This window comes from Apodemus sylvaticus, chromosome 23 (assembly GCF_947179515.1).
Source record: "Apodemus sylvaticus chromosome 23, mApoSyl1.1, whole genome shotgun sequence".
Classification (NCBI taxonomy): domain Eukaryota; kingdom Metazoa; phylum Chordata; class Mammalia; order Rodentia; family Muridae; genus Apodemus; species Apodemus sylvaticus.
In genome coordinates, this window is record NC_067494.1 from 10130602 (window position 1) to 10146619 (window position 16018).

Genomic DNA, 16018 nt, shown 5'->3' on the forward strand with positions numbered 1-16018 from the left:
GGCTGATTTGCACTCGATTGGGTCGCCATTGTTCACCAGCGCCTCCTCACCGATTTTTTACTCAGCTGCTGTGTGGCGATTGCTTTAAACTCACAACTTGCTCCCAGTTCAAGGACTTCTCACTTCTTGTTCATCTTGGTTTCCTGTTGAAATTCCCTTTAAGCGCCGTGTCTCGGTTGTGTTACATAGGCTCTCAGTGGGTCCTTCTCCCGTCCTGGCGCGCAGTCATTTAGTCCCGACACGTGAAAAAGACTAGTCACTGTTTTTGAGGTCTGGGCTGCTTCCAGGGGACAGTTCCCTTGAGCCAAGCTGTAAGTGACTTTTGAGAGGTGCTTCGGCACAATTTAGTGAACTCCTTTCAATTTCTTCTTGTAAGTGGACAGTTACCATTTTCTACTTAGTTTCCATGACCCCCCCGCAGGAGAAGCTGGCATGAGGTAAGGCTTGTAGGAGACTATTCCACTCATCAGCATTTCCCTTCCCCAACAGTCTGAGCTGTCTTGCTCGTTCTGTGATGCTTCAAGCATTGAGCAGCATCCGTGGTTGTCTGTGGCAGGGTTGAAATGTATATAAGCTGTTGTCGATCGTGTGTAGCCCAAGGTAGAAATTTCACCTTGTGTTCCACAATGCTTATTCTGTTTTTTTTTTTTTCCTGATTGAATTTTTCTCTTCATTCAGCTAATTCGATATTTTAATTTTCGTTTTGCTGGCTCCTTTGTCTCGATGCCCTCTTTATTAGGCTGTCTTTGCTCCTCTATCAGAGTCCCTCAGTCTCAGAGCTTACCTCTCACTGTAAACCATTGTGGAGCTACCAGATCAGATCCACTGGTATCCTGTCATTCTACAGTCTGCAGCCAGTGGAGAGAAACCAGCTTCTCCTACTCAAGAGCTGTGTGAATTCCTTTTATAGTGAATGTGTATTGACAGAATGAAGGGCTCCTGAAGTTAGGGATTGAATTTCTTATAGTTTTTTGGGGGGATGAGTAAGGTAAGGGAGTTGAGGATCACTGTGGACCCCTGGGAAACAGTAGCTGAGATACAGCCATCTCTCAAGGAAGTGTCTATAAATTGCCACAAAACTAAAGTCTGGCTTCTTTGTGGCTTTAGCCCAGTATATCAACAGTTTTCTTTTTTTTCTTTCTTTCTTTCTTTCTTTCTTTCTTTCTTTCTTTCTTTCTTTCTTTTTTTTTTTTTTTTTTTTTTTTTTTTTTTGGCTTTTTCGAGACAGGGTTTCTCTGTGTAGCCCTGGCTGTCCTGGATCTCACTCTGTAGACCAGGCTGGCCTCGAACTCAGAAATCCACCTGCCTCCCAGAGTGCTGGGATTACAGGCATGCACCACCATCTCCTGGCATATATCAACAGTTTTCAAATACAGAATTTCCATTTAAAAAAAAAGAAATGTTTTATAGGTGCTGGAGAGATGGTTTGATGGCCAAGAGCAGGCTACTCTTGCAGAAGGTCTGAGTCTGGCACCCAGTATCCACATTTAGTGACCAAACCCTCCTGTAGCTCCACCTCCAGAGAACTCTGTCTTCTGACATTAATTAAATTAAAATATCGAGCTTCTCCACAGCTCCCGATACTCACACACCCAGGCCTACACAGAGACAGATGGACAGTGCAAAGCTAAAAATGCAATGAATTGCCGGGCGGTGGTGGTGGTGGTGATGGTGGCGGCGGTGGCGGCAGCAGCAGTGACGGCACACCTTTAATCCCAGCACTTGGGAGGCAGAGGCAGGCAGATTTCTGAGTTCGAGGCCAGCCTGGACTACACAGAGAAACCCTGTCTCAAAACACAAAACAAAAACAAAAACAAAAACAAACAAAAAAATGCAATGCATCTATAAAAGAAATAATTAACAGCACAGTTTTAAACCTAGCACGAAGGAGGAAAGACAGGCAGATCTGAGTTCGAGGCCAGCCTGATCTACATAGCCCCAGGTCAACCAGGACTGCACAGTGAAACCATATTTAAATAAATACTTCCTAAGAAACAAAAAGACTAGAGAATTAAAAAGAAAACAAAACTTCAAAACCCATTACATCAAATTAAATGGCTTTTGCAAACTTAGGAAAAGAGTAGATTAACTCCACAGCCTACACATGGGAGGAAAGCCGTGAACAACTATTTGTCCGATGGAGGATTAGTATCCATATATACAATAGCAAATGCACATGCCAGCTTCCCACCAAGACAAACAAACAAATGTAATTTTTAATAAAAACCCAAAAACAAAACAAAACAAAATCCTGAAGAGCGGAACTAATATACGGTTTTACTGTACCGATCTAAGTGTGTCTGAGGAAAGGTAGTCAACACACAAAATAGACACCGGATCCCAGGGTCCTAACAGTTCCACTCCCAATAGCTATAACAAAGAACTAACCGTGATGTCCACTAGCAAACGGGTAGATTTAAAAAAAAAAAAAAAACCATGGTGTATAGCCACAATGGTGTATTGTTCAACCACAAAGAACAAAATCTTATCGTTTGCAGGGAAATGGATGAACTGGAAGATAACAGATTAGGTGAAGTAAACTAGACACAGAAAGACAAATATGTCTTGCTCACTTTTTCTGGGAAAACTAAAGGCTGTTCCTGTTTGGGGAAGCCCCAGGTTGGGTCCTGGATCTCATCATTGCAGTCTGGAGGCTGCGCAAAGCAGCTGTCATCGCGCTCCTAACTGAGTATATTGAATTACACCATGAACACTGCAGGTACTGTTTAGCTCACCAGGAAAACAGAAAGCTGAGAAGCTCAAGAATGTTCAAAGAAAGAAAGATTCCCGACGGCTGAAATCTACTATAAACGGTGCAATGAGTCTGAGAAAATGCAAATAGGAAACACAATCAAGACGCATGAAAAGAGAAACCGCTAATAAACGCACCACGGGGCTTCACAAAGAAGCCTGGCAAGGGTGCACAATTTAAAGAGCAGGCTCAGCGATTGCTATAGAGCCAAAGACTATAGCCAGGGAGAAACAAAAGGGTTAAAAGCCACGCGGATTGGGGGAGTGAAGAGAAAAAGGAACTTGCAAAGAAGATGTTTCTAGTGTCAGCTTCGCTACAACACCCCCACTAGAAACCTCACTTAAAGACTCAGCATTGCCAGGCTGTGGTGGCACACACCTTCAATCCCAGCCCTCATGAGGCAGAGGCAGGCAGATCTCTGAATCCCAGAACAGCCTGGTCCAGAGAGCACGTCCCAGGACAGCCAGAGCAACACAGAGAAACCCTGTATCAAAAACTAAAAATCGGAAGAAATAATGTATACTGAAATAAAGTGAGTGCACACACACATACACACACACACACACACACACACACACACACACACCTGCACGAAGAAGGAAATATATGAATGAATAAATGTAATAAGAACCGTTAAAAACAACTTCAGTGGAAATGGGGACAATTCACTCAAAATAAAAAAAATACTCACAAAAAAAATACAAATGACTGACATGAGTATGAAAATAGATGTTTTCTTCATAGTTCTGTGAATATAATTCAAAATGTGACTTTTCTTCTGCTATAAAACGGCAATATTCTGTGTTGATTTAACAAAGAGGGTTCAGTTGAACACAGTCAAATGTGCTGATGAGAGGGATTGTTGTTTAGGTTGAGTAAGGAAAAATTTAAATGACAGTTCTTACGGAATTTACTGTATCTTAATATCGATGCTGATTTGGAAAAATGACAGGATGTCATTTGTCAGAAAAATTTTAGCAAAGACTAAGATGAAAACCAGGGGTTGCAATGCGAATGTCGAGTCCTGATGCTGGGAAAACTGAGGCAAGAGGATGTTCCTGGAGCCTGGGGCTGGGGAATCAGCCTGGACAACACACCAAGAGACTAAGAGGAGGAAGGAAAGAAAGAAAGAAAAAGGAAAGAAGAAAGAAAGAAAGAAAGAAAGAAAGAAAGAAAGAAAGAAAGAAAGAAAGAAAGAAAGAAAGAAAGAAAGAGAAAGAAAGGAAGGAAGGAAGGAAGGAGAGAGGGAGAGAAAGGGAGGGAAAGAGGGAGGGAGGGAGGGAGGGAAAGGGAGCGAAGGAAGGGGAGGGAGGGAGGAAAGGGAAAGAAGGAAGGAAGGATATAAATAGAGGGGTAGGGTGGATAGAGAGATGATAAATAGATACATCAGAGATGGAGTAGATATATAAATGATAGATAGATAGATCATAGATAAATAAATCATAGGTCATAGAAAGAAATATCATAGATAAATCATAGCTCATAGATAAATAGGTAATAGATGGGAGGATAGATAAATAGATCATAGATAGAAGATAGATAGAGCATAGATAGAGAGATCATAGATAGAAGAAAGATAGATAGGTAGATAGACAGAGCATATATACATAGATAGATAGATAGATAGATAGATAGATAGATAGATAGATAGATAGACCGATAGAAGACATGGGAATTCTATGAGGACAAGGCAATTTGTCTGAGATAAAATTGAGCAGTATTCAGCACTAATTGGGTTTGAAATGTTAGTGAAAAATGAAGTCACAAGGTTGAAGGACCTGGGACAAGGGACCCAGGAGGGGGTATGTTCATAAGACATAAACACATGATGCAAGAGTACCAAAGAATTAATGGAAATTACTATTAAAATACTGGAAGAGAGGAATCATCATTGTCCAGAGAGAATGCTCACATATAATAAACAGAATTAAGCCTGTGTGACAGCTGAGTCTCACAGCTATCATGAGCAGACCAGTGTAAATTACAGATTGCTTATGACACATTCAAAGAGTGTGACATTTCTATCTTAACCACTCATTAAGAAAACCACTATTAGCTGGGCGGTGGTGGGACACGCCTTTAATCCCAGCACTCTGGAAGGCAGAGGCAGGCAGATTTCTGAATTTGAGGCCAGCCTGGTCTACAGAGTGAGTTCTAGGACAGCCAGGGCTACACAGAGAAACCCTGTCTCGGAAAAAAAAACAAATCCAAAAAACCAAAAACAACAACAACAAAAAAAACCCAACACTATTAAAATTGTATTTTCATCTTTCTCAGTTTTTTCACTCAGATATAAGCATAATGTGCATATTGTACATAGTTAAAATTATTATATACAAACATTAAGAGGGGAGTGATATTAAAATTTCTACATTCTATCTATTTTATTTAAATTCATATTCCACAGTTGAAGAAATAACTCAGGAGTTAAGATCATCTGCTGCTCTTGCAGAGAACCCCCAGTTCAGTTCCTAGCCCCCACACAGTAGGCCAAAATTGTCCAGTTCCAGAGGATCTGATGCCCTCTTCTGGCCTCTACAGACACCAAGAACTCACATGTCATATATATATATATATATATATATATGAATACACACACACATATATATATATACAGACATTTAGGCAAAACACACACATAAAATGAAAATAAATATTAAATACATATTCTTTTCACTATCTCCCATTAAAAACAAATGAAACTTAAGAGTGGCCATTTTGTGCAATTGTTGGTTTTTGAGACAGGGCATCCTTTTGAGTAGCCCTGGCTGTCCTGGAACTTACACTGTAGACTAGCCTGGCCTTGAGCTCAGAGTTCCACAGAGTCTGAGTGGTGGGACTGCCCCTTGAGAGGCGGGATTAAAGGCATGCACCACCACCCAGCAAGAATGACTGTTTTCATTTCTTTCCTATTTGCATTCTGCTCTCCCATTATTCTAAGTTACAATTATTAAAACTAAACCTGCAGCATTCCAAGATCTTAAAATATGTAATTATTGGTACTAATTTAACATCTTACGTCTTTGATAAAGAGCAAGACTGGAAAGCAAAGTGAGATTTCTGAAGACATTTTAAAGCCAGTCAATGAGAAAATAGTAAATAAAAATTCTCCTAACGACACAATGGCAATTTCAAACGACAGGAGAATCAGCATGGCTTACAAACCAGAAACAGAAAATCTGTCGGGGTAGATATTGTCCCCATCTCCAGAAGGGATCTGATACCACCACTAATTAAATGGCTGTGAACGTGGTTGTTTGCACACACATAGGACGTGCTGGAAAGTCTCTTGGCCATTTGCACCTGGGATTCAGCCTTCAGGGCCTTTAGGTTTTGGCAGTCATTAAATTACTTTTCTGGATGGTGTGCTTTGGGCATTCCTCGGTCAGTGAAGTTAGGTAAGCAGTGCCAATAAAAGGTGATTCCAAGCAAGTATCACACAACGGAGCACCGTGGAAGACAGGTGTTTGTTTCTACAATATGTGGAAGTAGGTAATTCAGAAGCACATTTGAAAATAGAAAGAAATAACATTGGTTATAATACTGGGAACTGACAACTTAAATGTTAGGGAAGAAATAATGAGAGTAAATATTAACAGTTTGTCTATGATGACAGAATTAACTTCATGTCATGAAAGAATACCTAGATTCCTAAGCATGGCTAAAATAATTCACAGGTATAAGAGGGGAGACAAATACTATTGACATATTTTTATATCTTTTCCCAAGGATTTCTTGAAAACTGGAGTAACGCGCATGCACAAATTGGGTGGCAATTTTCTCAGTGATCAATCCAGAATTATGAGTGAAGATCTGCTCTCTGCCACATCTGCCCAGCTGTGCTACGAGAACCTGAACAGATCCTGTGTCAGGAGCCCATACGCCCCAGCCCCTCGCCTCATCCTATATGCAGTCTTTGGCTTTGGGGCTGTGCTGGCTGTGTGTGGGAACCTCCTGGTGATGACAGCAATTCTCCATTTCAGGCAGCTGCACTCTCCTGCCAACTTCCTGGTGGCATCCCTGGCCTGTGCTGACTTCTTGGTGGGTCTGACGGTGATGCCCTTCAGCACAGTGAGGTCTGTGGAGGGCTGCTGGTACTTTGGGGACAGTTACTGTAAATTCCATTCTTGTTTTGAAGGGTCATTCTGTTACTCTTCTATTTTCCACTTGTGCTTCATCTCTGTTGATAGATACATTGCAGTCAGCGACCCCCTGACCTACCCCACCAGGTTCACTGCATCTGTCTCTGCCAAGTGCATCACCTTCTCCTGGCTCCTGTCCATCATCTACAGCTTTTCTCTCCTTTACACAGGGGCCAATGAAGTTGGCCTGGAGGATCTAGTGAGTGCCCTCACCTGCGTGGGTGGCTGTCAAATCGCAGTGAATCAAAGCTGGGTCTTTATCAATTTCCTATTATTTCTTGTCCCCACGCTTGTGATGATGACTGTGTACTCTAAGATTTTCCTCATCGCTAAACAGCAGGCTCAGAGCATCGAGAAGATGAACAAGCAGACTGCCAGGGCATCAGACAGCTACAAGGACAGGGTGGCCAAGAGGGAGAGGAAAGCAGCCAAAACCCTGGGCATCGCAGTGGCTGCCTTCCTCCTCTCCTGGTTGCCATACTTCATTGACTCCATCATTGATGCCTTTCTGGGGTTCATCACGCCCACGTATGTGTATGAAATCTTAGTCTGGATAGCTTACTATAACTCAGCCATGAACCCTTTGATTTATGCTTTCTTTTATCCTTGGTTTCGAAAAGCCATCAGACTCATTGTCACTGGCAGAATCTTGAGAGAGAATTCCTCAGTCACTAAGTTGATTCCTGAGTAAATTCTTGGTTTGTTTTGGGATTGGAGAGATTCACAACAGAACATCACTGGGGAGATCGAGCAGCGTGTCTTCTCCTGTAAAGTGATGAATTATGCTCCAGCTGTGATCCAAACATGTAAATCCAGCTACTTGTGCTCCCTGATTACAATAGCATTAAAATATAATTGTAATGGTTTCAGTAGAACAGGATCCCAGAGATGTCGAGTTTCTCCGCACTTTGCTTTTTAGTGTTGTGCTCTTGTGATGCTTGGTTTTGTTTTGAGTTTCCCTGTATTTTATGGATTAGTAAACCTTTCCTTAGTTTTCTTGAGAAAATAGTGTGTGTACTTGTTAATGCACATCTCTCTCCTTTTATATGTAATATATATGTTTAAATATTAGAACATATTTTACAACTCTAAATGATTGTATTTCCCCTTTCATATCAACTCAGTCCCTTAGTGTCACATATCTTCATCCTTCTGTAATTTTTTTTCAAATTAAAATTTAGATGCAGAAGAGAAAACATAGGCGTTATATGAAAACACAGGTGTGTAGTGTTCAGAATCACGCGTCAGGAAGAACAATCTCACTCATGGAAAACAAGCACGTTAGCTCAATTATTGGCAACAATAGCAACAATGAGCATCATAAGTAATAAGACCCGTTCTCAGACTTCCTAGGAGTGTTCACAGCTGCAGTCAGAGGTCATGAGGTGACTCCTGAATGTCCCTCCACTCACTGAGGACACAGAGCCCAGACACTGCTGTCAATTTGCTTTGAGCCTCTTGAAGTACAATGTATTTATCTATATTACTTCAGGGGGACAAATGGTCAGGACAAAAGGTATAAGTGAGACTCACAGATAAGAGGAGACACGGGAGGAGTGACCAATTTACAGTAACGCCAATGCTCAGTCTGCCAAGCCTCATGTGTGCTTCTTTCTTTCTTTTTTTCTTTCTTTCTTTTTTTCTTTCTTTCTTTCTTTCTTTCTTTCTTTCTTTCTTTCTTTCTTTCTTTCTTTCTTTCTTTCTTTCTTTCTTTCTTTGACAGTTCTCAGGTGAGCTTGCTTGTGTCTTCTCTTTTTTTCCCACCATATTTTTATTTTCTAAATTCTTTGTTTACATTCCAAACGCTTTCCCCTTTTTCCCCGTTCCCCCCTCCCCATATGTCCCATAAGCTTTCTCTCCACCCATTCTCCAATCACCTCCCTCCTTTTTCTCTGTCCTGGTACTCCCGTCCAATGCTGGATCAAGCCTTTCCAGGATCAGGGCCCTCTCCTTACTTCTTCATGGGAGTCATTTGATATGCTACTTGTGTCTTGGGTATTCAGAGCTTCTGGGCTAGTTAATATCCACTTATCAGTGATTGCATTCCATGTATATTCTTTTGTGGTTGGGTTACCTCACTTAGAATGATATTTTCCAGTTCCAACCATTTACCTACAAATTTCACGAATTCATTGTTTTTTAATTGTTGAGTAGTATTCCATTGTGTAAATATACCACATTTTCTGTATCCATTCCTCCATTGAGGGACATCTGGGTTCTTTCCAGCTTCTGGCTATTATACATACGGCTGCTATGAACATAGTGGAGCATCATGCATGCTTCTTAATCCAAAACTCCCTTTGTTGATATTTTTTCTCCAAGACTAAAATAAAAGTGTCAATCCTACAGACCTTTTTGCTTCTTAGCACATGCTTTGTCAGCACAGGGAACAAGACAACGATTATTACATTTTATACGGTTCGATCCTCCAGTATCTTTAAACTTCTCCTCCATCAGATCAGCATAGTTAAGTCCATTCATTCACTCTCGGACTAATTGTGGTGACAAATCATAGATCACTCTCCACGGGCACCAGTTTGCTATGAGGTAAAAGAGAGTACAGCCACAATTCTGCAATGCATGAACTTTCTATGGCTTATGTATTGAACAGTACCTTGGCAAGTGTCCTCTGTATAAAAGTTTAAGACAAAAGTGATTGTGGAAGCTTTCTTGTACACTCTTCCAGGTTTTAGGACCCAGGTTGCTTTTCCCGTTTATTGCATTACATTCTGCAGCTTAATGATGCACACGTATTCATGTCCTCTCCTTATTCATCTGCTTGCCTCCAGCAGGGACCTTCCAGTGTGCATTGAATATAGTCATTAGTCAGTGGATTTTTGCTGAATAAACATGCAGAAATATTCCTTTCAATGCAGAAATATTTGTTTAACGTTTTTCTTTTAAATCCAGAAGGATTTAAGAAATGAGAATCTGCATGTACACCGTTAGTGACTCTGGGGTCCTGGCCACACCTCTGCTGTTTCTGACTAGTCACAGGGTCAGGACAGTCCTTCGGAAAAAGCCAAGGGTCCTCTTCTGGTTACAGCACCTCTCCTTCCTCCATTAAATCATACCAGCCTGGTCCTATGGGTCCATGGCTATCCACTCTCTGCTCCAATGTAATTTCTTTAGACAGCAGCCCCCACCCCATGTAAAGAAGAAATTAAATATGTGGACTATTGAAAGTGGAGCAATAATTTTCTTTGTGTCTAATAGTGTTCTTGGTGGGATTTGCCTTCAATGACAGACTTAGAGTTGCAGCCTCTGTGATGGGACTCATGTGTGATAGCTCTGGAGAATGATGTTGACCTGGTGCCTGATGTGAGTGTGCATCACCCACATCCTAGCAGCCCTCTTCCTGATCCCATTTAGAGTTAGAACTCGAGAAAACAAAAACAACATGGATTTGTGTGCTTGTAGGAATAAAAAAAGCCTCAAGCTCCATTCTCCTTATTCAATGGCTTCCTTATTCAATGGCCTCGTGAACTACTCTTTATTCGTTTTGAGTAATGAAAGGTGGAATTGAGAACAGTGGTAGAAGGAAGGTGGACTGAGAGCGAACTTCCGCTGCCCCCCCCCCAGAAGACCAAGATGCGTGAGTTTCATGAAGCCTAGAAGGCAGGAGCATCCAGGCTCCTCTCTGCTGCAAGTTTCCTCATTTAACAGTGTGTCAGTTGTGTATGACACACTCTTCAAGATCTGAGGAGTAAATATGGAAGGTTTGAATGAAAATAATCACATCCCCGAGTAAGAAGGAAGTGGAGTATCTGGGGCAGAGCCTTCTGAAGAGTTGATGTTTACTCTAGGATTTGTAGTGCTTTGGTGTGATTTGACTTAGAGGCAGAAGCACAGACAATTGCATACAAGATTCATCAGGCAATGATGGTGCATGCCTTTAATCCTATCACTTTGGGTACAGAGGCAGGCAGATTTCAGAGTTCCAGGGTAGCCTGGTCTACACAGAGAAACCTTGTCTCAAAACAAAACAAAGAACAAACAAACAAACAAAAGATGAAAAGACAAGATTCATCGGCTTCTTCTCGTTCCTTTCTTCTGTGGGGAGGTTTTATAGCAGGGGTACTGTAAAGGGGGAACTAGTAAAAGATCCTTTATTTGTTTGAGAGCTATATCAAGAATGTAGTCCTCTGGATTTACTCCTCCTACACATCTGTAGCAGATGTGCAGCTTGATCTTCATGTGGGTCTCCCAACCATCGGAGCAGGGGCTGTCTGACTCAGACTCTGTTGACCGCCTTTGGCTGCCTTTCCCCTAGCTGGGATGTCTTCTCTAGCCTCAGTAGTACAGGGTGATCTTAGTCTTAATGAGGCTTAATGTGCCTGGGCAGGTTGGTACCAGAGATGGAGGGACTCTAAGGAGAAGGGGGGAATAGGAGCAGGGGTTGGGAGGGTAGGACTGGAAAGAGAGAGGGGAGGAGGGCTGCTATCAGGATGTAAAGTGAATAAATAAATAAATAAGTGTAGTTTTCTCAGACATCAACATGAAGGAAGGTCAGAGAAGAGTTTGTTCTCCATATATAGCCTGATGATTTGAAGGCAATAATGATGTATATATATGCGCACGCGCGCACACACACACACACACACACACACACACACACACACACATATATATATATATATATATATATATATATATATATATATATATATATATATATTACACACACACTATTGGGTGTGCTGGCTCATGCCTTTAATCTCAGCACTCAGGAGGCAGAGGTGGACAGGTCTCTGTGAGTTTGAGACCCGCTTAGTCTAAGTAGTGAGTTTTGGGATACCCAGTGCTATGTAGTGAGGACAGAGAGAAAGAGAAGTTGACATTATATTTTAGATGTTATGTATATGATTGTAAAACTGTATGTTATTTGTCACTACAAAATGAGGGGAGCTAATAAATATCGCTTTAGTGCAGACATTTCAAACTTAGAAATAATGTTCAGACTATAGTGTAATTGAGACTCTTGCCAGATGTAGTAGGGTACACCTTCCCAGCACTCAGGAGGCAGAGGCAGAACAGGTGGACCTCTGAATTCTAGAACAGCCAAGTCTACTCAAAAAGACATGTCTTCAAAAAATCCTTGTGTGTGTGTGTGTGTGTGTGTGTGTGTGTGTGTGTGTGTGTGTGAAGAAATTTTTCATCCTTGCCTAAAACCAGTCTTTTTGAGGACAGACAGACTTAAGCAGATATGGCCTGCAGCCTTAACTGAAGTACTAAAACAGAAGCATTCAGTGCTCACGACGACGAGATAAACTTGCATATGAACTGAGATCTGCAGTTGAAGAAAGAACATGTGCTAAACTGCACTTGGAGAAAACAATAAACAGATATGATTTCTTACACTTCACCCTGCTCCAAATACCCACAAGCAGTTTTAGAGACACACTTAGAGAAACCCTTGTCAACCCTCAGTAGTGAGACAGAGGATTAAATTGATTGAGTAATGCACTAAGTGTCTGAGATCATTACCAGACAAGCTGGCTGCAAACTCAATGCCCAGGGTTCTTCATTTACAAATTAATGCTCTGACCTGTCTGGTGTTTGGTTACCTGCATCCTCTAGTCCACCGAGACCGGACTAAAACACTTCCTCTCATTAACGCTCTTCTGAGTTTGTGCCCTGCCATGACCACAGGACATCATTATCACATCCTTCCCTTACGCTGGTCATAATGAAGACTGTTTCACACGTTCAGTCACTGGAGAGATGCCCTCATTAGGGATGTCTTGAAGGACCAAACTAAAGTTGAAGCAGGAAAATGAGAAGGAAAACTTTATCTGATGTAAGAACCAAAAGTTCGCCTGAGAATCCTTTCCTGGGCAGTAGAGTCATAAACCCGTGGGCATCTTCCTCCTAACCTTGCCAAACTATTTACTAGATGTAGTCTGAGAGACAACATTAGAGTCTTCAATGGCAACAAAAACAACAGAAAGCCCACATACACATGGAGGCTGAACAATAATCTACTCAATGACACCTTGGCCAAAGAAGAAATAAAGAAAGAAATCAGAGACTTTTTAGAATTTAATGAAAATGAAGGCACAACGTACCCAAATCTTTGGGACACAATGAAAGCAGTGCTAAGAGGAAAACTCATAGCCCTGAGTGCCTCCAAAAAGAAAATGGAGAGTGCATACACTAGCAGCTTAACACACACCTCAGCCTTCTTAATCCCATATCCTCAGCCAGGATTGAGACTACGAACACAAAATCCAAGTCAGAGTTCTCACACCCTGCGCACTGTTCTGTAAACTGAAAATCCCTTAGGAGCCTGCTCAGAAAGGCCAGCCTCTGGTAACCACAAAGGAAACTGTATACAAGCCCAGTGCTCACTGCAGAGCTGACACGTGGATAGGGAGGCTTTGCACCCAGGCCCCAGGTAACAATGGCTTACAGCAGAATTCATCTCCCCAGCAGTCCACCCCACCCCCCAGCCAAAAAGCTGCTACATCTAAATACCGTGTATTTCCTTAGGCCTCCATGTGACAGATCTCTCTACAGTGTAGTCTTTCTCCCTGGCTTGTAATCTTTCTGCTTAGTTGCTGCAATAGATGCATAAATAACTCTTAACTGACCGGAAGGAGTCAAGTTGACCTTTACACCTCATAGCTCAATTACATCTTGGTTAGGACTGAGAAGAAAGGCCCTGCTCAAGTCTATAAACAAAGGAAAGAGAATTATTTGACCAAAAACACTTAATAGTAATTAATGTAGAAGAGACTTGTTTGGTAGACCAACTTGCTAATAATCGCTGTTGAATATAATCTTATTGGTTCACACCTTGCCCTACTGGGATTCTAAAAACAGGTTCTCCCTTTTGTGATCTCTATTTAGCTGGAGGACGTTTAGGCAGTAGTGTAAGGTGTGTCACACGGACATAAACCTACAGGTGACCTGCCAACTCTTCAGCTGCAGCCACTCTTCCTGACTGCTGCAGAACGCAAGAGGTAAAAATAAAATATAAAGATCTATTTAGGAATCAGAGAAAATCTAACCAATTCAGAAAATGAGTCATCTGTTTATTAAAATTCATTCCCGATTATTTTGGGCCATATAGTATTTATTGGCATTTTTTTCCCAGAGCATATTTGGAAATTGTCAGAAGAAGTAAAAATTAAAAATTATATTGGACCTAATATTTCATAATACCTTGTGTCATCCTATTGGATTGATGTGGACCCCCTTCCCCTTACAATATTGAAAATTAGAATTCCTGAATCTTGAGAACCGAATTCAAATACAGGCCTTCTGCCCATGCGAACAGCAGCAGCATGGGGAGTAACTCGTCTCCGCCTGCCGTCCTGCAGCTCTGCTATGAGAATGTGACCGGGTCTTGCGTGAAAACCCCCTACTCTCCCGGGTCGCGGGTCATCCTGTATGCAGTCTTTGGCTTTGGGGCTGTGCTGGCGGTGTTTGGAAACCTCCTGGTGATTATATCCATCCTCCATTTCAAGCAGCTGCACTCTCCCACCAATTTCCTCATTGCATCCCTGGCCTGCGCTGACTTCGGGGTGGGCGTCTCCGTGATGCCCTTCAGCATGGTCAGGTCCATCGAGAGCTGCTGGTACTTTGGGAGAAGCTTCTGCACTTTCCACACCTGCTGTGATGTGGCGTTTTGTTACTCTTCTCTCTTCCACCTGAGTTTCATCTCCATCGACAGGTACATCGCTGTCACGGACCCTCTAGTCTATCCCACCAAGTTCACGGTGTCTGTGTCCGGAATTTGCATCGGCATCTCCTGGATTCTTCCCGTGGTGTACAGCGGCGCTGTGTTCTACACAGGGGTTTATGACGATGGCCTGGAGGAATTGTCCAACGCCCTCAACTGCGTAGGGGGATGTCAGGTAGTTGTGAATCAGAACTGGGTGCTGATAGATTTTCTTTCCTTCTTAATACCTACACTCGTTATGATAATTCTGTATGGTAATATTTTTCTGGTGGCGAGACAACAGGCTAAGAAGATAGAAAACATCGGTAGTAAAACGGAATCGTCCTCTGAGAGTTATAAAGCCAGGGTGGCGAGAAGAGAGAGAAAAGCAGCCAAAACCCTGGGCATCACCGTGGTGGCATTCATGATCTCCTGGTTGCCCTACAGCGTCGATTCACTGATCGATGCTTTTATGGGCTTCATCACCCCTGCCTACATTTACGAAATTTGTGTCTGGTGTGCTTACTACAACTCAGCCATGAACCCTCTGATCTACGCTCTGTTTTATCCGTGGTTTAAGAAAGCGATTAAGGTTATTATGAGCGGCCAGGTGTTCAGGAACAGCTCGGCCACTCTGAACTTGTTCTCTGAGCAACTGTAAGCAGCAGGACAGAGTAACATGCAGGTACCTTTACTTCCCACGTGAACTGAGTGCTTACAAGGGCTCGACAAACAGAAGAATAGTGGCTGCTCACATCGGAGACAATGAGTTCGCATTTCCCAGTCTTGGTAGGGTGAGCACCTTGAAAAAAACCCGAACTTGACCAATAAATGGTAAGTTCTTCATTGTTTGCTACTTCAGAGTTAAACAAGCTACACTCCTTTCATTCAGTTCCCTCCCTCCGTTCCCTCTTTAACCCACTCATTTCCGTTTATCCTGGTGTATCCTCCTGAAGCACCACAGATACCTTCGGATGCTCTCCTCTCTTCTTTACAAAGCTTGTGGGTTGACCCAAGTCTGCTAAACATCTCATTTCGTGCGTGAGTAGACTTTCCCCAGCCCCCTTGGATCTTTCAAAGACACCATACAAAAGAAGGTTCTTTAGCAAATTTAACCAAGTCAGCCATGTGAGCATTCAAACATTTGTTAATTTACTTTTAAAAAACAAGCAAACAAACATGAACTTTGTGTCTACACCATAGTGAAATCCATGCTCTCTCTGCCACTGAGCAGGGAATATCAGCCCCCTTTTGTAAGCCACGACTCTGGTAAGAAGCAAAGATGCAAATTTTTTTCAAATAAATAAGCTCAAATTCTTGTCTCTGAAATACATAAAAATGTAGCAGTCTACAGTCTACAGAACAAGAGAAAAAAAATGTTGCTTGCTATGCACCTGACCCAGAACTGACACCCAAACTATATAAAGAAATAAAAAACACAAATACTAGAAAACTAGA

At 42.1% G+C, this 16018-nt stretch overlaps 2 protein-coding genes across 2 annotated transcripts; both read left to right on the plus strand.

Annotated features, from left to right (window-relative positions):
• Nucleotides 1–6508: 6508 nt before the first annotated feature.
• Nucleotides 6509–7585, plus strand: LOC127673946 (trace amine-associated receptor 7a). Its single transcript, XM_052169748.1, has one exon. The coding sequence runs from the start codon at nt 6509–6511 to the stop codon at nt 7583–7585; it is 1077 nt and encodes a 358-aa protein (XP_052025708.1).
• Nucleotides 7586–14183: 6598 nt separating this feature from the next.
• On the plus strand, nt 14184–15221 carry LOC127673982 (trace amine-associated receptor 6). Its single transcript, XM_052169787.1, has one exon. The coding sequence runs from the start codon at nt 14184–14186 to the stop codon at nt 15219–15221; it is 1038 nt and encodes a 345-aa protein (XP_052025747.1).
• The last annotated feature ends 797 nt before the right edge of the window (nt 15222–16018 follow it).